Genomic DNA, 23,357 nt, shown 5'->3' with positions numbered 1-23,357 from the left:
ATGACACAGCAGTATAATGGAACCTGGCGTTCGTGTATGACTTTCAACTCCAGTAATAATAATAATAATAATAATAATAATAATAATAATAATAATGCAAAACCTCAACAAGAATTATGTAGGAAAGAGAATCTCTGCCACATTCTTTAGAATGAGAGATGCACCGTTACTACAGAAAAAAAAAAAAAAAAAAACTAATAATAATAATAATAATAATAATAAAAGAAAAAAGTGACATTTGGGCATTTTATCTTCTCAGGGGTTTTTTAATGTTGTAGAAATAAGATGCTTTTCTTGTTTAATTTGCGATAATGACACAACGTTGCGTTGTTATAAGCTTTTCTATCGATTATGAAATTCATTTCACGTGATAATAATAATAATAATAATAATAATAATAATAATTCTAGGTATCTTCAGGGGCCAAGCTGCTATAATCATCGAGCTGTTAAAGGCTGATCTGTAGTTTCACTCACGGTGTTGATGTTTGCAACACACATTTTTGCGGAGGATCTATGAGATTTGTTTCGTGACGTGAAAACAAATTTTTAGACGACTGGACGAAAGAGGAATGGCGAGAAGAAACCCCGAAATTCAAGATGGCCGAAAACGTAAACGGGTCCAAGATAAATCCTTGTTGAGTTGTGGCTTAACGTTTATAAACACAATTGAGGCTGAAATCTGACTGGATGGAAGTGATGAAGTGTTGGAAGAACTCGAGAAACCCTAACCAAAAAAAGAAGAAGAACAACAACAGGTGCTTTCGGTGCTTGGCCCCCGAATAAAAACTTTTTCTTGCGACTGGGAGCTGAGATGGAGCTCTGGCGCTGGTAAGACGTGTCTCGTATTAACGAGCCGGTAAAGATTTCTGGTTTCGAGTGGCAGAGATGCGCTTCTGTAAATCCGACCTTCACACACACAGCGTGAAGAAGCACTGAGGTAGAAAATAAAGCGTCGGCGTCGTCTAACACTGTAAGACACAATAAACGAGGAGTGTAACGGCGACAAACCCGAACGGAACGTTCCTTCTAACTGCATCGCTAACGGCCTTCATGCTAACAAGCGGAGAAAAGAGCGCATCGGAGGAAAAAACTAAGAAAAGAAAAGAAATGCATGAGTAAATCGTGACTCAAAAGTATTTGGGCGCGCATTAATACGCGTGAGGAGACGCAAACTGAAGTGAAGTAGACGTCGTACTGGAACGTGACCTCCGTCCACTGCATTAGAGATTAAGACTCAGAGTTGGCTTCAGGAGTGATTTTTTTTGTTTCAAGTGCAAAACCCAATGAGGAAACAGCAAATAGTAAAAAATAAAAATACACAGAAAAAACACACGAATCAGGAATGTGGCAAAGTGCAAGACGATGTTTAGTGTTTCAACCTTAAAAAAATAACGTAACAAAATAACCGTCTAAAAATCGAACATTCTGGTTGTCTACGCGGAATTCTTGCGTTGCGTAACTGCTCACGGACGAGATAAGACACAACATACTGATTTAAAAAAAAAGGGATCATTGTCTTACGGCTGGTTCTTCGTTTGTCTTTGATGCCAAACACCAAAAATAAAGGCGAAGCGCCGCTGCATGTGTCCGGAATTAATAATTAATTCACGCGACTTCTTCAATTCGTCCTGTACATCTTTATATATTACACCTTTATTATATACACCACGCCCTACACCTCACTACTTCCTCTTCAAGCCAAGAATCCACAAAAATCCAAGATTCAGACCTATGAAATGTGCTGTAATTTTTATTACGCGGGTTTCGGTTAAACGGCTCCGGATTCGTATCACGGCGGGTTCATTTGTTTATTTTTATAGCGTGAAAGAAGAAAACGGCAATTTTTTGAGTGCGGTTTTTTTTTAAAATACGGTTCAAACAGGCAGCAGCACGCAAAGCGCTAATGGCGCATACGGTGCATTTGTTACAGCCCGAATGGCGTCGCTCCACGTGGCCCTCTAGTGGGCTGTTAAACATTAAGCATGAAAACAGCATACGGTTATGAACCATCAACTTATACATTATATAATACACTTAATCGGGAAAAAAAAAAAAAAAGCTGACTTTTATACAAGCACATTATATTCACTGACTTGAGCCGCTGGAAAAGTTTACTCATGTACACGGTGCTATTTCGAAAAGCCATCAAACACAATGTCAGGGGAAGTGGAAGGGAAATCCATCGCAGGAAGTGATGCATCGTTGTGCACAAGTTTGCCTAAAGTCCTACTGGTCGAAGCGATAAAATCTTGACAAATATCACAAACAGAACACAATATGAAACCCGTAATGGTGGAATGTTATCTTTCATATCTCATTGCTTGTTGCTCAATGTCGCCTCCCAGTGGACACGAGGGGCTTTCGCTTATCACTGACTGCTTCATTACAGGTCTACCGAAACGTTGACAAATAAATATACGAAGAAGCGTTAAAAGGCGATGAAAAATGGCAGAACCAGCAACCCCAAGTGGCCTGGAGGATGTTTTCCAGAATTCTTTCGTGCAATTACTTTCCATGCTCCATCAAAGTTGCCGACCTCAGTTTCCACGGTGAACAGATGAAAGCTGGACCAAAAGATGTTACATATGTTTTAATAACGGCATTAAAAGGTGTTCACAAAATCGGCTCCTCGTCGAAACCTGGTGGCCCGGAGGACCGTCAGCTTGGATCCAAAACACAGCCGGATATTGTGTATTCCTTCAGCATTCAATCTGGGACTGCAGCTGCCTGCGCAGGGTGAGGGTGCGCCGATGGAGCTGCTGCATCTGCTGCATCCGGTCTCGCTGCCGCGCTAGGTTCTGCGGCATCGGATACCTCTGGCACCCGTACAGGAAGCGGTACGGGATTCGGACGTGGCACGCGGTCGCCCTACAACGAGGCTGCGGCATCGGAGGGAGGAGCATCCACCGTTTTCTCTCAGCGCAGTAACGGTACGCCTCTTTGCGGTACTGCTTGTCCACGTCGTCGCTGTTTTTCCAGCCGCCGATGACAAAAACATCGTCTCCGAGGAAGCACACGGCGGCTCCTTCGACACTGGTGACCTCTGGAGGCAGGCTTTCGAGGATCTCATCCGAGATTCGGGCGCTGATTTTCAGCCGCGCGGCTTCGTCTCGGACATTGGTGTAGCTTCTCGGACAGCAGGATGCCGTGTGGTAAAAATTGGTGGATGCCACAGCCATTTGGAAGAGGCAGTAATTGTCGATCAGGGGCAAAGAGTCGACTTCCTGCCACTGGCGGCTTTCGGTGTCGTATCTGGTCGTCACGGTCTTCAGTCCGTCATCGTTGTCGGTATCCACAGGTGTCCTCGCAGTCACATAAACGTACCGATCTTCAACGCTAATCGCTTTGACGTCCCGCAGGATTTTCGGTGCCGATTCCAAGTTGTGCCACTTGTCCTGCTCCGGTTCGTAAACGCTTACGTCCTTGAAGCCTGGGCTAAAGTTTCCGTGCCCTCCAATGCTGTAGAGGATATTTTTTACGCACGTAAGCCCGAATGAGTGTTTTCGTGTCGTCAGATTGCTCACTTGCTCCCAAGTGTTGCGATTTGGATTGTATCGCTCCACTGTTTTGGCGAATCCAGGCTCCATCGATCCTGCGACGTAGACGTACGAATCCGTGACCGCGATCGCGTGGCCGTCGAGGTGGTTATGGATGTGCGGGAGGTTCACCCAACGATCTTCGTAGACAAAATACCCAACGCACTCGCTCAAATAGTCGCCTCCTTCCGAAACACCGCCGACCACCATGATGACGTCCATGTTTTGCCCGAAACGAGGCTGAAAGGCGGCCCAGAATTCCGAATCGGACGGCGACTTTTTGTGGTTCTCAAAACGGATGGCGTGGCTCTCCACAGCCTCCGAGACCAGTTTGAGGCACGCCTCGTTCCGCGCCACGAGCGGCTCATTCTTCACCACCCTCGTCAGGTAAGTCGGCTTGATCTGCGGCAGCCTAAGTAGGCGGAAAAGCTCCTCAAAGTGCCGCTCGCGGTCCTCTGTGCCACGGTGCACCCACTTGACGACAGCATCGAACAAAACCTCCTCCGAGTCGACGGTGATCTCGGCATCGCTCAGCCAGTCGCGGACCAGGTGAAACGGGAGCGTGTAGAACTCGTCGTCTTGAATCACCCGGTGGAAGTTGCGGCGGATCATTTCGGCGGCACGCAACGCCAGCTGGTCCAGCGTGTACATGTGCGCCAGGCTGTGTACGGCCACGCAGTTCGCCAGACTCAGCTTCCGCTTCAGGAAATCGCCGCAGAACTCCTTTAGCTGCACCAGCAGGAACCTATTGGACAAAAAGAACCACAAAGGGGGTGAAGAGGCTTTCCACTTGTAGCATGTACCTTACAGCAGAATTCAATTTTTTCTTTGCGTGTAATATTGATGAAAGCTGGGGGCTGAGCACAGGGTCAGCCATGATACATCACCCTTGGAGCACAGAAGGTTAAGGGCCTTGCTCAAGGGCCCAAAGAGCAAGTTCTGGACCTTCTGATCAGTAACCCAGAGCCTTAACCAATGAGCTTCCACTTCCAAGTTTAGTCCTTGGACCACTAAAAATAACAGCTTTGATGATGTGGTTTATGAGGTGCAGATGAAAAATATTTCCGATATATTCCTTATAAAATACTTGGTAATACACTTAATTTTTTAGCTACTGTTTAATCTTTTATCAGGAGCCCTAGATCATGAACCTGATCATGTTTTTAAGTCTAAGGCTACGTGAATCCGGATAAATTTGAAAACGGCGTTTTTATCTAAAAATGTCCCGCGTCCACACTTTCGTTTTTTTAATTGCTTCCCAAAAGTCGCTCATCCACACAGCAACGTCTGATAACGCTCTCATCCCTGTACTGCACGTGATCTACTGCTGAGACGTGAAAACGCCGTTTTGGACAGCGTTTTGTTGGTGTGCTGTGTTGACGAAAGGCCAAAATGGTGAGAAATATATGCGTTCTTATACAAAAACGTAGCCTAAAGGTCTCCCTGACCACTTTATTAGAACCTCCTGCTGATTCATGCAATTTATTCAAATCGGCCAATCAGGATGCAGCAGAGAAACATATCAAGAGCTTTAATGAACATTTTCAACACACATCAAAATAATGGGGCGTGTCCTTGTGTGATCTGATCGAATCTGCTTGGCAGTAACTAATAAACACTTTACATCCGAAAAACATCTCCAAACCGCAGGATTCATTCGGGCTTCATGCAGATGAGCTACAGAGGGCAGAACATCACACCGGGTTCCTTTTCAGGAGCATTCAGAAGGATGGAACTGGTGACACTGTGACGCTTCACTGCAGAATCTGATGAAGCTCTGAAGTCCATCATAAAAACCAGGGTTATATAAGCAGTGACAGCGCGCGAGCGTGCGTGTGTGTGTGTGTGTGTGTGTGTGTGTGTGTGTGTGTGTGTGTGTGTGTGTGTGTGTGTGTGTGTGTGTGTGTGTGTGTGTGTGTGTGTCTGTCTGTATATCTATCTCACCTGTCCGCGAGCTCCAGCACCTCATGCACGTTGCTCGTGCTGACCCGGATCTCACCGGTGTACATGAACTGCACCACGCTCTCGACGGTCTCGCGCTCGGGCCCCGCCTCGCTGCTCCACTCCTTCATCTCTACGCGCCGCGACACGGACTCCGCGTACTGGCCGCCGAGCAGCGGGGTGAAGTAGTCGGTGGCTGCTGCGAGCACGGAACGGTGCGCGCCAAGCTCGAACCCGGTGTCCGCCCCTGCGCTCTCTACTCTTCCTACACCACCTCCTCCAGCACCACCGCCGCTAAACGCTAAAGTGACGTCGCAGAAGAGCCCGAGCTTCCGCTGCTCGTTCTGCCGCCGCGCGAGCTCCGAGCAGTGCTGCGCTGAGGAGAACTGCTCGGCTTCCTCCGGTTCTCCGTCACCCGCCAGAGCTGCCGCTGCTGCCGCCGCCGCCGCCGCCGCCGCCGCCGCCGCTACTACCGCGGGCCGCTGCACCTCCTCCGGACTGGTAACGGAACTCGAACCTGCGCTCCGGCCTGCGTTCGTGTTCGGGCTCGTGCTCGGGCTGGAGGTTGGGGCCGCCGCCGCCGCCGCCGCGGATGATGATGATGATGATGATGACGATGCCGCCGCTGCTGCCGCCGCCATGTCGCACGCCTCCGCGGGTCGAAACCGTAGAACACGCGCTAACTCGGTCCGGTAGAGCAGACTCAGGCACACGCACACGAACATACACACCATACACGGGCGAACGGGCGCACGCGCACACGCCGCACCGATGACGTTGCCATAGAGCCGAAAGCTGTCCGCTTCCGGAAGTAAACGCGAGCCGGGACTACAAAACAAAGACTACAATTCCCACCTACAATCCTCCAGGAAGTACCGGCCAATCAGAAACGTCGCCGTGCCCGAGCGACTAGCGTTTTAAAAAGCGAGAGATATGAATCTGAAATCTATAAAACACATTTTATATTTCATAAACTTCTTTTATATACGTCAAAATGATTCGTTATGACGTCTTTACAAGTCTGTAAATATAATAATAATAATAATGATAATAATAATATTAAATGATGATGTTAAAGCCTAATACAGGTACTTTCTTTATTATTAATTTAAAGAATAACAAAAAGTATCAACAAATAATGCATATTTACATTATAACAATCATATAACATTGAGAAAATAAAAAGGGAGAAAAAAAGGATAAATGTTTCTTCTTTTTCCTTTAAAGCGCATAGAGGGGACTTTATTTAACATAAAATTATCTTTAAAATATTTATAGAATTAATCTAATAAAGAATGAAATGGTCGAATTTCTGCTTATTGATGTAAAATGTACAGTATTTACGGTCAAATTCTTTTATGTACACATTAAAACATTTTGCTTTTGTGTGTATAAGAACAAATAACATCTTTTAAAGAGAAATTAATCCTAAATAAAATCCTATTCCTCCTGTAAACTTCTCTCGAGCACAATTATCTTCATAATGCTCCTTTTGTGATGTTGAAAAAGATTTCTAAATGTTCTTCAAGTCTTTTTGGTCAGAGGTTTCTGTGCTACTATTCTACAGTTCTAAAAAAAATACAAATAAAAATTGTACAATTTACAGAAGCTTTTATTTGTATATCAGGTTTTCACTAAAAGGATGGTCATTTTGATTGTACTTTTTTATTGCTTTGACTCTTGGGTAGAATTAATCTGCAGAAAAATTATATTCATCATAAACTCAATTTTATATTATTCTACTCTGGTATCAAGTCCCTCATAACTTCCTTCAAGAACATGTCAAAACCTTTAAACTCAAAGGCCTCAAACACTTATTTTTCTATGCCTTATGTGCATTCTCTTCTTTTCTTTATATTTGGGCTTTTGGGATTATTTATTGTGAATTCTTGCTTGCAATAAAAAATAATAAGAAAATAAGCTGTTACTTCTTCACCAAATTCTTCACACATTATTAATTTATTTCTGTAGAAAAACAAATTACCCAAAAGTAATGAAGAGGTTTATTATGTTGGAAATGTTTAATCTGCTCACACATTCTGACTCCTTACTGAATTACACTGAGATACAATCAAATGTCTCCTGGAAATTGTTCATCTCTGTGATACTTTAATGTGCTGGATCAGGGAGCAGGACTACTTACTGCACAAGGTATCAAGAAGCTGGTTATTAATGTTGACCAGCATCATCACTGTCTGTGTCTATCAGGTATAATTATAACAAAGCAGGAAATAAACCAGATGTGAACTCAGATGAGGAAACTGGGAATCACTTTTCTGTTCAGGTTGAATTTGGCTTCAAATATGAGGCGGTATCAAAAACTTTCTTTGTAACAGGCTGACAGATGGCAGTACACACAGTCATAGGGAGCACCGACCTTCATCATGCTGTGCAACGGGATTCTCCTTAATAATGCGGTTGATTGCTTTATGACCACGCCCCCTTCAGCAAATACTGAGTGGTGAGACGCTCAGTTTATATAGTTTGAGTGCAGTTTATACACAGATCAGATACTCTGAGAACACACACACACACACGCGCGCACACACACACACACACACACACACGTAACCAAGAATGACTTTATTATATTCTACAATATTACAGTTTTAGGCATTTGTTAAAAAAAAGAAAGAAGGAAAACAGAACAGAAAAAAAACTGCTTGAATTCACATTTAAATACAGAAACATAAAAGCAAAGTAGTAACAGAGAACCCGCTTCTCCAGGAACCAGAACCAGAACCAGACAGGAAGTAACTAGTGAGTAAAGAAGGAAGCAGGACATGCAGGCAGGCCGGTAAATGAGACACAGCTGTCGCTGAGGCGTAGCGTAACGAGTTAATACATCGGTGTTACTATCTCACACACACACACACACACACACACACACACACACACACACACACACACACACACACACACACACACACACACACACACACACACACACACACACACACACACACACACACACACACACACACACACACACACACTCTCTCTCTCTCTCTCTCTCTAACAGCAGACTTAAAACTTTTTCGGTAACAAACTTGAACACAGGAATGAAACGAAGAGTGTGCGTGTGTGCGCGTGCGTGTGTGCGCGCGTGTGTGTGTGTATGAGAGATTAAAATGTAAAAAACCCCCACAAGTTTTCCTGTTTTTCCACGTCCCAATCGTGCTTTTAACTTTTAGCACACCCTCATCCACTTCCCCTTAATAGTGAGCTTCCGGAGCGACCATTTCCCAGAATGCTTTGCTCCAATCGCACGTTTATGATTACGTAACCACAAACATTTTATATTATAATCAGACTAGCTAGTAGACGAGCTATAAGGGAGCCGGTTATCAGCTAGTTACCGGTGCTGTTTATCTGGTAGTGCAATTACTATCTGGTTTCAGAAATAACTAGTGCTCTTGCTCACACGCGACTGTGAGAACTAGACAGCGTGATAACTAGTCATTAGTTAATCTATTAAACCACCAATAAGAAGCTCCCAAGGTAAATAATTAGTAACCACTAGTAAACACACTCAGCATAGTTTGCTAAAGGGAAGTTATTTATCAGCTAGGTATGTTATGAAGGTTGTAAGCAAGTTTACTACGTCGCTCTGGACCAGAGCGTCTGCTAAATGCCCTAAATGTAAATGTACTAGTTCTCGAATTAGTTAAGAACAAAGACAAAACAAAACAAATGAAGCCGTTAACAACGAAGCAAGCAATAACGCTTAGTAAATGAACGCTTGAGGAAAGTCGCTATCCAGGGTGCTAGTTATCACGCTAGGTCGAGAGCTGTACTAGTTCTCAGCACCGTATGAAACCAGGAACACGAGGAGCCATGGAGGTAAATAGTTATTTGGTAGCGTGTTGTTAAGACAACTAGTTATGAGTAATGAAGTGATGAGCTACGCAGCTAGCTATAAAACCAGCTAGCTGTTCAGCAAACCGGTCGATTAATATGCGTATTCAGTCGGAGTGTATGTGTGTGTGTGTGTCATTGAAACACACTTATAAGGTGCTAGGAAAGTGGACTGGGGTGGGTGTGTGTGTGTGTGTGTGTGTGTGTGTGTGTGTGTGTGTGTGTGTGTGTGAGAGAGAGAGACGCAGTGGCAGACTTAAATAAGTGTTCCATAACCTTCACGTGAATATAAATAGCGCACTTCATTTACCCTCCACCTCCTTTTTGTGATTAAACACAGCCCACAGGTTAGAGACCAAACACTCAGATGGTCATGTGCTCAGGAAGCACATAGGAAATGTCGTCCCACGGGTGGCGGTACAGGCCCTGTTTCAATCTCTTCTGGTCCAGGTAGTGACCTAGAGAACATAAAAAAAAGTTATCACCCGAGTTTTGTCCCAAATCATAAAAAAAAAGAACTGCCTCCTGGTCCAGGGCAATAAATGCTGAATAGTCGGTTACTATTAGGGTTGCAAAATTCTGGGAATTTCCAAGACTGGAAACTTTCCATGGGAATTACCAGGAATAAATTGAGCCTCTAACAGGGAAATTACATGTAGTTTAAAAAAACATGCAGGACCATCCCCCAACCCCATCACCCCCTACATGCACTGTGCATTCCCCCACAACATTACACACATCCTGCATGAGGAAAACTTCTTTGTGCTGTGTGTAAGCTGGTGTGACAAAATGATATTAACAATTTAATCAAAGTCAAAAATGTCATTAAAATATCTGTATTAGTTTGCACGCATGTCTGCTTATGACCAAACTAAACCTTTATATTACAGCTGATTACATACATTTCCCCAAATTTCTAATTAATTCCAATAAACTCCTGGTAGGTTTCCGAATTGGAATATTTCCAAAATTTCCTAGATGAACTTCCCATAGACAGTTTCTGGAAAATGTCAGCCCTTTGCAACCTTAGTTACTATTACGGTTGTGCTGAGTGTTATTATAAAACACTACTGAGTAGAATACAGTGCTGTGTGTGTGTGTGTGTGTGTGTGTGTGTGTACCGATGAATCCCATACTGCGTCCCAGAACAAAAATCCCGTTCAGAGCGCCAATTTCCACGTACTCATCCGCCTCTTCTCTGAAACACACACACACACACACACACACACACACACACACACACACACACACACACACGTTACAAACCACACCCTGCTGAAGCGTGTTCAGTGGTGATCCTCATAAGACAAGTGCAGGTGTTTTACCGAGTGAATCCTCCACACGTCCGCAACAAGTCCACAAACGCAACACCGATGAACCCGTCCACGTTCAGGATCAGATTCGGCTTCTGTAACGGAGAGATAGAGAAAAAGAAGAGGGGGAGAGAAAAGAGAGAGAGAGAGAGAAAGAGCATAATATGAAAAACAGCAATACGCTTTAATCAAAATGGGCACACACACACACACACACACACACACACACACACACACACACACACCTTGGATGTGGTGATCTTTTCGACGTCGAGAGCGTAGTCCAGCAGCTGCGTGGCGGGAAAGTGCTGCTTTACAAAGTCCTTCAGGATCTGCACCCTCATATCAGGATTATTAATCTAACAACAACAACAACAAAAACACAGGAGGCGTATTTCATTATTTTTGTACTTATTTAGTATAAACAGTGTGATGTTGATCATTTATTAATTGAACTTTTTAACTGTGAACCTTCAACCCTACAGCAACAGAAGGATTGTTCATGTGCAATTCACCACAAAACACAAGTAAAGTGCATTAATAAAAACACCTTTAGGCCAAAGTGTGGATGCGGATGGTTTTTAGACGCGTGTAGTGGTTCATAAATATATATACACTTTCACACATTTTAAGTTTTATATATTAGAATATATATAGTTATACATACAAGCAACCCCCCCCCCCCCCACCCACTCACTCCAATAAAAAAAATCCATTCTTTTGCAAAACATGTGGAAACCCTGGTAAGCGTGTATGTGTGTGTGTGTGTGTGTGTGTGTGTCTCACCGATTTGACGCGGTGTCCAATACCCATGATGAGTTTGCCGTCCTTCTTCATCTTGTTGACAAACTCCATGGGCAGCACCCCGCTGTCGAACGCTTTACTGAACTGTTTAGCGGCAGCGTCCAGAGCACCGCCAAACCGATCACCCTGCAACACACACACACACACACACACACACACACACACACACACACACACAGGTTTTCAGAAAACAATACAGAAAATAAAACCTGCATCCCTCCTAACACTCGTTTGTACATGTGTGTGTGTGTGTGTGTGTGTGTGTGTGTGTGTGTGTGTGTGTGTGTGTGCGCGCGCATGCAGGACGTACGATGGTGAGCAGGCCAGACGTGAGGCTGGAGACGAGGTCTTTCCCAGCTCGGGCGCACACAATGGTGTTATGAGCTCCAGATACAGCGGGGCCGTGATCCGCCGTCACCATCAGACACATCTCAATGAACTGACACGCATACCGGGGCAACCTGGCATCACACACACACACACACACACTCAGTGTCAACTTATAATGCTCCATCACTGTTCCATAATCATGTAATGTGACCTATATAGTGAACAGGGTGTGTGGTTTGGGACACGCCCACATTGGTCTGATGAGGTATTATGTGATTTAATACACAGGGTGTGTAAGTGGGTGCATTAACTGGTTCCTCAGTAGACCGAGGAGGGAGTAGGGCAGGGGTCCCCAAACTACCCTCTGAACAATGCCAGAGACGTGTTTATAAAATTTCATTTCAAATATAGTTATTAAACGAGGTTGAGACACAGACAGCTGATCGCTGGAACTATCGGCAAAAATCCATACAAAAATACGTTTTGATTAAAATAGCAATAAATATAAAAAACATCGTTTAATAGGCTTTTGTAAAGTATTAGTCTGTAAGGTGCAGAACAAAATAATAAACTTATCAAGCATTTGGAGGCAAAATAAATACATTTAAAATCTTCATAAAATCTCACTCAGGCTCATGTCATTTCCTGTTACAGACCGACATTAAAGAAAGGAAAAATCATGTGGCCATTACAGGAAAAAAGCTTGGGGACCCCTGGAGTATGGAAAAGGGGATAAAGATACTGTAGAAAAGTCTACCTCCTTTGGAACCAAAGAAGTCCAAGGACTCCACCTAAACCCATCTCCTCCTTGAAGACCTCAGTGATGGGCATGCCAGCATAGATCAGCTCCTGTCCCCTCTCATCACAGATACTAGTCATAAAGGAGGCTGGTTTACGGATCAGACCCAGCTCCTACACACACACACACACACACACACGATTACACTACGCTGTATTGTCATTTAAAAAATAAAAAAGATGTAGGAGAGACCCTCACCCTGGCCCAGGAATAGTCCATCGGCACTGTGGGAGGGGGAACTTCCTGTGCAGGAACGATAACGCCGCTAGCCACCAGATCGTCATACACCGTTCTGACCAATCGCAGCACAGCAATCAGCTTTATAAGATTCATCATATAATTATTGTGCATAATATTATAATAACTCAGGAACTATTTTCTATATTCTTCTTCTTTTAGAAAGAATCATCTCAAGCGAAAATGTCAATAATTAAAGTTTTTACATTATTTAATGTATACATTTTTTAATTAATAAAAAAAAGAAAAATAAAGGATTTTTGCTTTATTTTTTATTAAATAATTCTCAATAATGAAATAAAAAAGTGGAAAATTATTATACTTTTTTAAAGCATCTTAATCCTTATTAATTTCTGATATTCAAAATGTGTACACTGCTTTAAAAAGTCTGCTCTAGTATTGGGTTTATTAAAGATTATTTGGGACCTGATGACGTCTCCGAGCTCGTCGAAGCTCTTGGGAACGTAAACTCCGGCCTCTTGCAGTGCCATGTTCTTCACCACGGCCGTCTCTGAGGTCTGATTAGCGCATGCGCCGGCGTGACCAAACTGCACCTGAAACAAACACATATATACATAGGTTACGTTGATATGTGCATACACATCAGTGAGAGTGTGTGTGTGTGTGTGTGTGTGTGTGTGTGTGTGTGTGTGTGTGTAAAATACTAACCTCGGAGGAAAAGAGGGTAGCGCAGGTACCGATACACCAGCACACCACGGGTTTAGTGATCCTGCCCTCCTTAATGCCCTCACAGATCTTATATTCTTCTGTACCGCCAATCTACACACACACACACACACACACACACACACACACACACACACACACACACACACACACACACACACACACACACACAGAGAGAGAGAGAGAGACAAAGAGGCAGAGAGAATGAGACACAAATGACACAAGCATTTTGCCTGCAGTAGCATATTTGTTTCACAGGAAGTGACATCACTACAGCCATAAGAGGTACGTTCTCACCTCTCCCAGCACCACGATCATCTTCACCCCGGGCGTGTCCTGATAACGCAGCACGTGGTCCATGAACGTAGACCCGGGATACCTGTGTGAACATTGGAGCGTGGGTTACATCGCTGCACTGCTGCATCCTGATTGGTCAGGACGTGTTGATTGATTGATTAACAGCAGCTCTGACAGTGAGGCGGGTTTTTATTAACGCGCTCTTTTCGTTTCTATAGTAACAGCTCATTCACGTGTGGGATTTTCACTTGTTTTTTTACAGTGAGGTATAAGATTTAGGGAAAGAGTCTCCTTTTAGAGAATATACAGTGGTTGTCGTCATGGTAACCCCTAACCGTTGATCATTATCGTTTACACAACAAGACCTCACCTGTCCCCTCCGATGGCCACGCCCTCGTACACGCCGTCCGTGGAGCGAGAGATGATGTTGTTGAGCTCGTTAGACATGCCGCCCGAGCGCGACACGTACGCCACGCTGCCTGGCCGATACAGCTTCGACGCCAGGATGTTGTCCAGCATCCCGCCGGTGTTCCCGATCTTAAAGCAGCCGGGTTTTATCCCGCCCACCTCGAATAAAAGAAAAAAAAAAAAACAGATAAACTTCCTGGAATGCTTTGCTGGCTAATAATAGAAACGATTTTTATATACGAAGCAAGTCTTTTTTCCATAAATGTTGGACGGTTGTCATGGTTACTAGGCAGTAATTGAATTGGGATTACAATAGAAAAGCACAAACAGGAAATGGGAATTTTTTGGCTAGCTTAAAAGAAGTGGTTGAGACTTTGGATCTGGGGGTTGTGGGTTCGAGTCCCGGCCACAGCAGGCTGACACTTTTGGCCCTTGATTATGGTGCCCCATAGCGTGGGAATAATAAAACAATGTATGCATGCACTATTTTGGGCATTGTTTCTTGTGCGATTTGGGACGGAACCCAGGAATCAGGGCCGGGCTTACCGTAGCCGGGCCGATTATGGTCACGCCTTTCTCGTCTGCGGTTTTGATGAGTTTCCGCGTGAGAGCCTCAGGAATTCCCTCGGCTATGATGGCTATAGTGTGGATCTAATATAAACACACACACACACACACACACACACTGAGCTTTAAGCATAAATTTCACAATACAGTAAAGAAAACAGGTTTTACTCCATTTATGTGTGTTAAATAAAAACATTTATTTGGTGTCATATTGGTTTCTAACATCAATACAGACCTTCTTTTCTTCAGGTTATGGTTTCTATCTATGGTGTGTGTATACACCGTACGTCTCACTGATCAGCTTGTTTTATTTGCAGCTTTAGCACAATATTTAGTCATCGAATTATAATCAGAAGGATATTTCTCGCAGTTATTAGTCGTTTTATATAACCTTAAGCTGGTACAGGACTTAGACAAAATACAATAAGGTGTGCCGGAGTCGAAGAGCAGCTCTTACAGGTGTGACATTTAAAACCTGACGGTTCGGCCCAAACCTGTTCCCTGCGTCAGGCATAGCGTCACTGATTGTTAGTGTACTGTTGTATTGTCATCGTGAAAAGCGAGCAGGCTTTCAAATATAATCCTTTCACCAATTACTACTGATACAGGAAGTGAGCATCAGAGATCATCCAAGAACCCTGAACTACACTTCACACACACACACACACACACACACTCGCACAGAGTCAGTCGCTTTACACTATGTGGACTCTGTGGTAAGTCAGGAGTGTGTGGTTTGAGACTAAGTGCACACCTGCGGGTAGTTCATGGTCTCCATGGTGCTGTCGAAGGCCGAGCGCAGAGATGCAAAGCTGATCAGGACGTCCACCTCTGGGTGCTTCTTCATGGCGTCAGCCATGTTCTTATAAACGGGTAGCAGGATCTCCTTATGACCCCAGTAGAACTTCTGCTTGTGGTCTCCTCTGGGGACAGAGAAGAAAAGTAATCACAAATTACCTAGTAATTGTGTTCTGAACATGTTTTAAGGATGGAGTCTCCAGGTGCCTCTTCGGGATTGAGGAGTTTATGCTTGATGATCTACAGGTTTTTTTTTTTTTTCTTGTCTTATTAACTCCCAGAAACAGAGATTAAAGTGTAAAATAGAATCTTTTCTAATACAAAAACTTACGTAAAGGGATAAACCATGGCAGCTACCGAGGGCTCCTCACGAGAACATACATAGTCGAAGTCCAGCATTCCCTGAACCGCTCGCGTCTGCATCCCCCACACTATAGACTTCGTGTGCTTACTGAACAGAGTGGTAGCTTTAGCTAAAGACAGACAGAGGGACAGAAAGAGAGGAAAAGGGAAAGACAACAGTGATTCTCATTCCAGTTCTCATTCTCTGCTCAAAATTGGCACAAACAGAAAGCTAGGGTACTCAGGGGGCGGGGACAAACACCACTACAGACTCTCGATTGGTCATCTCTCTTTTCAATCAATTACATTTTTTGTCGGTTTTTCTTTCTATCATTTTACTAACAATCACAGATCACAAACCCCCTGAGGACAATCAGCTCCTGTTCATACCAGTCCTTTGTTAGGAAAAAAAAAATCGATTAAATTTTAATACCCCAGCGAATCAACTTTCCCGATTATTGCCACACCCCCAAATCCTCCTAATAACAATTAGAGGTTATTAGGTGCGGTTATTAGGTGCGGTCCACACACACGTAAGCAGGTGTGAGCAGAAAAAAATCATTGAGCCCTGCTTCCTCCATAAATGGAATGTGTGATAAGAGACATCACTGATCTTCAGATAACATCTAGCATCTTACTTAAACACACACACACACACAAAAAATTACGTCTTTTGTTTGCACCAAGTAGTAATATTATAGTATATTTTCCTATAAAAAAAAAAAATAGGACCTTTCCTGCCACATGCGGTTCTTCTCCAAACTGTTTGCGCAACGCTGTACAGGACGTGTTTGGATGCGGAATAATTATATTTTGTGTTCCTTTGCACTTGGAAATCCAAACCCGTTCCAGCATTGCACAAAGCGAGCTCCATGAAGATCTGGTTTACATGGTTTGGAGAGAAAGATCTTGAGTGGCCCGCTATTGCGCTCTGATCTCAACCTTATTGAACACCTTTGAGATGAATGTGAACGTTGACTGCACCCCAGGAACCTCCTCACTTCATCTCATCTGCATCAGTTCCTGACTTCACCAACACCCGTGTGACTGAATGAATCTCCACAATAATCTAGTGGAACATCATCAATAAGGAGTGGAGGGAATTATAGATGAGGGACACCACAGGGAGTAACTATTACACTACACTACATTCACACTCATGAAGACACTAGAAACGTTGATGAGGAAACGTTTCTAGTGTCTAAACGTCAACCAAAACAATAACGGGTTAAATCAGCAGGTCTGGGACAAGAGAAAAGTTATAACAGTATTGGAACGAGGCCCATATTTGCCACACCATTTCGTTACCATTTATACCATGGAGCCACAGCAAATCCAGCGGCGAAAGAGAGAGAGAGAGAGAGAGAGAGAGAGAGAGAGAGAGAGAGAGAGAGAGAGAGAGAGAGATAAAGAGAAGGAAAGAGAAAGGGAGACAGTGCAACAGCTGGCACACTCGTCCCTACCTCTGCTCGGCTCTGCCGTGCTCTTGTGCTCTGTTCGCCACAACACAACAACACACAGATAAATAAAAAAAAAGGATGTGTTACAGATCAAATCAATAAACTCAATATTTTGTATAACTTTGGTTTATCAGCTCAGGAAAACTGGATAAACACCTTTAAATAAATAAATAAATAAATAAATAAATAAAGAGAACATGAGTGTGAGACACACTGCAAGTTAGTAAGGACACACAAACAAACCCATAACATGCTCCACGTAACGTTTATTCATCTCCCGTGCAAATCTTTACAACCGTAATTTACTGTCGTTGACTGCGGTGCTCTCACCTGCCTATAGAACCAAAACGGACGAAAGGCCACGTACAGGGTTTCTGCAGGTTTCACCAGGTCACATCTCAGACTTATAAAGACCTTTTTAAAACCATTACAAACGAAATTTAACCTGTATCATGATAAAAAAACAAAAAACACACACGTACACAAACGGTGCAAGAAACTGGCCAATATCGAGCCCTAAATTCATTGTTTTCAAGCCAAGTATCTAAACATGTAAAGCAAAGAAAGCTGATTGGCTGTTGCATTTTGGCCTCATTTGTAGTCTCATACAGCGGATTATATTTGAACCAGCAGAAGAACGAAAACCAACACCAGGGAAACTAAAACGAAAGCATTTTAAAAAGTGCGTTACATGGACATAGGAAAAAATGTATGATACTGTTTTAAGAGCCTGCGGAAATCCTGTACATATGTGAAAGCACCCAGTGCTCCAGGACCAGGGATGTGTTTAGGATACGCCTTACAGTGACCACGCCACATTCAGTCTTCTTATTATAGATCCCTGTTTTACTCTAGATGGGGCTACTAATTATTCTGGTAGTGTGAGCGGTTAAAAAAAATCCACAAACACAGGCAAGATAGCAAAGAAGGATGAAAGGGGAAGTCACATGACCCTTGACTCCTTACCTTTAACACTGGTGCTGCATGCACTCTTCATTGACCAAGTCTGATAGAGAGGGGACACTTAAGAAGTGTTGACGTGTTTGAGAAAGGAGGAAAGGAATGAAGGAGGGTTGAATAAAGGAGCAGGAGAAAAGAGTCAAAATTAAAATCGTGAAATAGGAAGAAGAGAGAGGTTATTAAAAAAGGACGAACAAAAACAGAGATAAGCAAAGAGAACAAGCAAATGAGGAAAAAGAGTGTGTGTGTGTGTGTGTGTGTGTGTGTGTGTGTGTGTGTGTGTGTGTGTGTGTGTGTGTTTTGAGATGTTGTGAACAGCCCTTGATATAACTTGAGCAGAAACTGGCCTGGGGGATTCCTTTCTAAACCACCGTCGCTCAGCGAGAACATGCAGGTGATGTACTTTTCAGTTCTTCCAGATCGCTTTGGAACAACCTGAATCACATGACTACAAGTGTCTCATAGTTCAACAAATCTATAAGCAGAATCGTCACATAATACTGCCAATCAAAATCAGATAAGACAGCAGAAAAGGTCCACCACCAGGTTCAGAAGTTAAAATTTGATAATGGGAATCAGAGGGTAATGAAAGAAGCCTTTATATTCCTTGCAATACATCTTGAACCATGTCCTGTTTTCCTTTATTAGAAGTCAGATGGTTCTCCACAACCTTAAACTTTTTTCTGAATATTATTCCCCATGGTCTTTTTAAAATGACTTCCTAGCCTTTACAAATGGAGCTGCTGGCTTCAAGGCCACCAAGCTGGAAGATCTGTAATCGTATCTTGTCGTAATCGTTTCTTCCACTTAAAGTCTGCCCACAGACCATGTTCCACCTCACCCTACCTCAACTGACCATGTTCCACCTCAACTGACCATGTTCCACCTCATCCTACCTCAACAGACCAGGATCCACCTCAAACTACCTCACCTGACCATGTTCCACCTCACCCTACCTCAACTGACCAGGATCCACCTCACCCTACCTCAACTGACCATGTTCCACCTCAACTGACCATGTTCCACCTCATCCTACCTCAACAGACCAGGATCCACCTTACCCTACCATGTTCCACCTCACCCTACCTCAACTGACCAGGATCCACCTCACCCTACCTCAACTGACCAGGATCCACCTCACCCTACCTCAACTGACCATGTTCCACCTCAACTGACCATGTTCCACCTCACCCTACCTCAACAGACCAGGATCCACCTCACCCTACCTCACCTGACCATGTTCCACCTCACCCTACCTCAACAGACCAGGATCCACCTCACCCTACCTCACCTGACCATGTTCCACCTCACCCTACCTCACCAGACCATGTTCCACCTCACCCTACCTCCCCTGACCAGGATCCACCTCACCCTACCTCAACTGACCATGATCCACCTCACCCTACCTCAACTGACCATGATCCACCTCACCCTACCTCCCCTGACCAGCATCCACCCCACCCTACCTCCCCTGACCAGCATCCACCCCACCCTACCTCCCCTGACCAGCATCCACCCCACCCTACCTCCCCTGACCAGCATCCACCTCACCCTACCTCCCCTGACCAGCATCCACCCCACCCTACCTCCCCTGACCAGGATCCACCTCACCCTACCTCCCCTGACCAGGATCCACCTCACCCTACCTCAACTGACCATGATCCACCCCACCCTACCTCCCCTGACCAGCATCCACCCCACCCTACCTCCCCTGACCAGCATCCACCTCACCCTACCTCCCCTGACCAGCATCCACCTCACCCTACCTCCCCTGACCAGCATCCACCCCACCCTACCTCCCCTGACCAGCATCCACCCCACCCTACCTCCCCTGACCAGGATCCACCTCACCCTACCTCCCCTGACCAGCATCCACCCCACCCTACCTCCCCTGACCAGCATCCACCCCACCCTACCTCCCCTGACCAGCATCCACCTCACCCTACCTCACCCTACCATGATCCACCTCACCCTACCTCCCCTGACCAGCATCCACCCCACCCTACCAGCATCCACCTCACCCTACCTCCCCTGACCAGGATCCACCTCACCCTACCTCCCCTGACCAGGATCCACCTCACCCTACCTCCCCTGACCAGGATCCACCTCACCCTACCTCCCCTGACCAGGATCCACCTCACCCTACCTCCCCTGACCAGGATCCACCTCACCCTACCTCCCCTGACCAGGATCCACCTCACCCTACCTCCCCTGACCAGGATCCACCTCACCCTACCTCCCCTGACCAGGATCCACCTCACCCTACCTCCCCTGACCAGGATCCACCTCACCCTACCTCCCCTGACCAGGATCCACCTCACCCTACCTCCCCTGACCAGGATCCACCTCACCCTACCTCCCCTGACCAGGATCCACCTCACCCTACCTCCCCTGACCAGGATCCACCTCACCCTACCTCCCCTGACCAGGATCCACCTCACCCTACCTCCCCTGACCAGGATCCACCTCACCCTACCTCCCCTGACCAGCATCCACCCCACCCTACCTCCCCTGACCAGCATCCACCCCACCCTACCTCCCCTGACCAGCATCCACCCCACCCTACCTCCCCTGACCAGGATCCACCTCACCCTACCTCCCCTGACCAGGATCCACCTGATCCAAATAATATGATCCAAATATATAGAATGTAAAAAAAAAAAAAAAGAGAGAAAAACACTAGAACACTTTTGTGCCTCGACGCTTATGGAGAAACCACACCATGTCCAGATATCTTTGGGTTCAGACCCGGCAGATAATTTCTCACAATCACTTCAGACCCTCTTTGTTTCCACCTCTCAGCAGAAAAGCATCCACTTTCTCCAAAAAGGACACGCATGGTCTACACCTCCTCAGGTTCAGCCTAGCCTCCAGGTGCTTCAGCAACACTAATGAGTAGCTCTGGGAACAGGTTCCAGGCTTTTTAAAGAAATAAACACATGAATAAAAGTTTCCCAGGTGGGGTTTAATTACCTGGAGGAACTCCGGGTTTGGGCTTTTTAGCTGGCGTCAGGTCGTTATTGGGTCTGTGCTCAGAAAAGGAAGCGGTTCTGGTTGTTGCTGGAGTCTGAGAGGGAAAAGATTGAATAATAAAAACAATAAAATGTAGACGGTAGAGGTGTAGCGGTACACAACATTCACGGTCCGGTACCTCTGCTTTAGTCACGGTTCAGGTCAGTTCGGGTAGTTATTCCTTCCATCCTTTATTCATTCACTCCCTCGATATGAAGAACTATCAGAGTTTTCTCATTTTAAAACACTAAGGAATCCAGATCACGAGATTGTCGTAAAACTACACTGCAAATCGTATTTCCAGTGCAGAGCGAGTAGATACAGTGACACTGCGCTACTCTGCTGTGTGTGTTTAAACTTTAACTATAATAAAGTAATATTGTGCTCGGAGTGCGAGGCGGAGAATAAACAAACTCGCGGTCCGTAACGTGATACATTCCTGAAGGAACTCAGATTTGTTTCCGCACGTTAAATAAATGTACACATGCGCACCAAACCAAAAGCCTGATAGGGTACGAATACGTGCACCGATACACCCCTGGTGGAAACGGATCTAAAACAGATACTCGATATAAAACTCACCGCAGCACTGCTACTGGAATTAAGCAGGAAGTTGGCGGTGTGAGCGGCAGCTGGAGGCTGGTTCGGGATCGGACGGTGTCCAAGTGCCATGCCGACAATGGCGGTCATGTGAGTCTCGGTGCCGAAGACGTGGATGGGAATCCCGGTGGTCTTTCCTACGGACACGTTAACATTTATTAGTAAATTACAGCGTTATAATAAAAAAAGTCTTTGGATAGATGTAATAAAACATTTCTTAAACAGTATGATGAGTGAAATGTGGTCTTCTACAGTACACTTACCGACTTCTCCCATCACCCTGAGGCCTTCTTGGTAATTTGGTCCTCCTCGACGCACAAAAATAGTGACCTCGTGCTCCTTCAGAGGACCTTGAAAGTCCTTAATGGCTCTCACTATGCCCTAAAAATAAAGAGGAAGCCTTGAAAAGAAATCTGCATTCGTTCTGGTCAGAAGACGTAACGACGTATTGATCAACACTTACCTTAAAAGTCGCTGCGACGTTGGTGAAGTTAGCGATGCTTCCCCCGATGATCAGAACTTTACCTGTTGGAGGACCAAACAAACGTCTGGATTTATTAAAGACACACTGAAGAGGATTTTGTCTATTAAACATGATTGTGCATATTTTATAAGTATTTCTACTGTATTGTTTTAAATGCATGTGCACACACACACACACACACACACACACCGTCTGGGTGTTTCTCACGAGTCATGAGTGAGAGTATGGTCTTGGCGTAGTCGTACGTCTGCTGTTCACTCGGAGCGCCGGAGTACTCGCCGTAATTCGCCAGCTCGTCCACTCCACCCAGATCACAGATAGTGTCACTGACACACACACACACACACACACACGATATAATTTTAGACGATATCGTAAACCCCTAAAGAGAATAGGACATTTTCAAACAGAATGTTCACATCCACGCTTGATTTTTAATTCTATTTACTTTAAACAGCGTATTAATGTTCTAAAGGGTCACATGTAATCCATTCATATGTAGAGTGGCCTAAATTTAGATTTGATGTTATTGGGGGATAAAGGAGATGTTTTGGTGAATTATAACTCATACTTGATGTTTAAAAGAAGAGCTTTTATGCAAAGTGTGTAAATGTTAACAGATCAGAATATCAGCTGATATTGGAGAGGCCGCTAGCTGACTGTGATCACCTTTAACTGAGCCTACCTGTACACAACAGAGGCTCCTCCTCCTGCCACCATGGTCCAGATCCGCCCTCTGGGGTTCAGCAGGGTGAGTTTGAGACTCGCGCCACTCTTAGCATCCAGATCTGCTATGTAAGCTTCCTATACACACACACACACACACACACACACACACACACACACACACACGAAATATAGTTCCATGTTCTGTAGATACGTGTTATATATATATATATATATTATACACCCAGAAACCAAC

General features: G+C 44.8%; 2 protein-coding genes and 1 long non-coding RNA gene across 6 annotated transcripts in view; 1 reads left to right on the top strand and 2 right to left on the bottom strand.

The window, feature by feature from the left end:
* Window positions 1-2,307: 2,307 nt before the first annotated feature.
* On the bottom strand, window positions 2,308-6,355 carry klhl11 (kelch-like family member 11). The gene is made up of 2 exons (XM_083556105.1): window positions 5,483-6,355; window positions 2,308-4,283 (listed from the first exon to the last, which is right to left on the bottom strand). Exons 1-2 carry the CDS (start codon window positions 6,211-6,213, stop codon window positions 2,702-2,704), a joined length of 2,313 nt encoding a protein of 770 aa, XP_083412231.1. The 5' UTR covers window positions 6,214-6,355; the 3' UTR covers window positions 2,308-2,701.
* Window positions 6,356-8,394: 2,039 nt separating this feature from the next.
* The window catches only part of aclyb (ATP citrate lyase b), an 18,709-nt gene continuing 3,746 nt past the window's right edge, over window positions 8,395-23,357 (bottom strand). Inside the window, exons 8-30 of one of the 3 annotated variants that reach the window (XM_083557246.1) lie at window positions 23,121-23,239; window positions 22,625-22,761; window positions 22,415-22,476; window positions 22,215-22,332; window positions 21,934-22,088; window positions 21,313-21,406; window positions 18,346-18,402; window positions 17,383-17,412; window positions 15,909-16,050; window positions 15,534-15,702; window positions 14,759-14,863; window positions 14,175-14,371; window positions 13,805-13,886; window positions 13,490-13,600; window positions 13,247-13,374; window positions 12,782-12,875; window positions 12,542-12,696; window positions 11,765-11,915; window positions 11,437-11,580; window positions 10,896-11,009; window positions 10,663-10,745; window positions 10,459-10,535; window positions 8,395-9,795 (exon numbers count right to left, since the gene is read on the bottom strand). In XM_083557246.1, the coding sequence (XP_083413372.1) occupies window positions 9,701-9,795; window positions 10,459-10,535; window positions 10,663-10,745; window positions 10,896-11,009; window positions 11,437-11,580; window positions 11,765-11,915; window positions 12,542-12,696; window positions 12,782-12,875; window positions 13,247-13,374; window positions 13,490-13,600; window positions 13,805-13,886; window positions 14,175-14,371; window positions 14,759-14,863; window positions 15,534-15,702; window positions 15,909-16,050; window positions 17,383-17,412; window positions 18,346-18,402; window positions 21,313-21,406; window positions 21,934-22,088; window positions 22,215-22,332; window positions 22,415-22,476; window positions 22,625-22,761; window positions 23,121-23,239 (2,619 nt within the window). In that variant the 3' untranslated portion in view covers window positions 8,395-9,700. The remainder of the gene's footprint in view (window positions 9,796-10,458; window positions 10,536-10,662; window positions 10,746-10,895; window positions 11,010-11,436; window positions 11,581-11,764; window positions 11,916-12,541; window positions 12,697-12,781; window positions 12,876-13,246; window positions 13,375-13,489; window positions 13,601-13,804; window positions 13,887-14,174; window positions 14,372-14,758; window positions 14,864-15,533; window positions 15,703-15,908; window positions 16,051-17,382; window positions 17,413-18,345; window positions 18,403-21,312; window positions 21,407-21,933; window positions 22,089-22,214; window positions 22,333-22,414; window positions 22,477-22,624; window positions 22,762-23,120; window positions 23,240-23,357) is intronic. The other 2 variants (XM_083557247.1, XM_083557248.1) reach the window with 2 other exon arrangements.
* LOC310734836 lies at window positions 18,410-19,496 on the top strand. 2 transcript variants are annotated; one of them, XR_014536153.1, is made up of 3 exons: window positions 18,410-18,604; window positions 18,645-19,168; window positions 19,439-19,496. It is a non-coding gene; the product is annotated as an uncharacterized lncRNA (long non-coding RNA). The 2 variants fall into 2 exon arrangements; XR_014536154.1 differs by lacking the exon at window positions 19,439-19,496 and adding an exon at window positions 19,249-19,343 and having other exon boundaries at window positions 18,645-19,198.

Source organism: Silurus aristotelis (genome assembly GCF_946808225.1).
Source record: "Silurus aristotelis genome assembly, chromosome: 12".
In the NCBI taxonomy this organism is placed as follows: domain Eukaryota; kingdom Metazoa; phylum Chordata; class Actinopteri; order Siluriformes; family Siluridae; genus Silurus; species Silurus aristotelis.
Note: the sequence above shows the minus strand (reverse complement) of the source record. Positions and strands in the feature narration are given on the sequence as shown.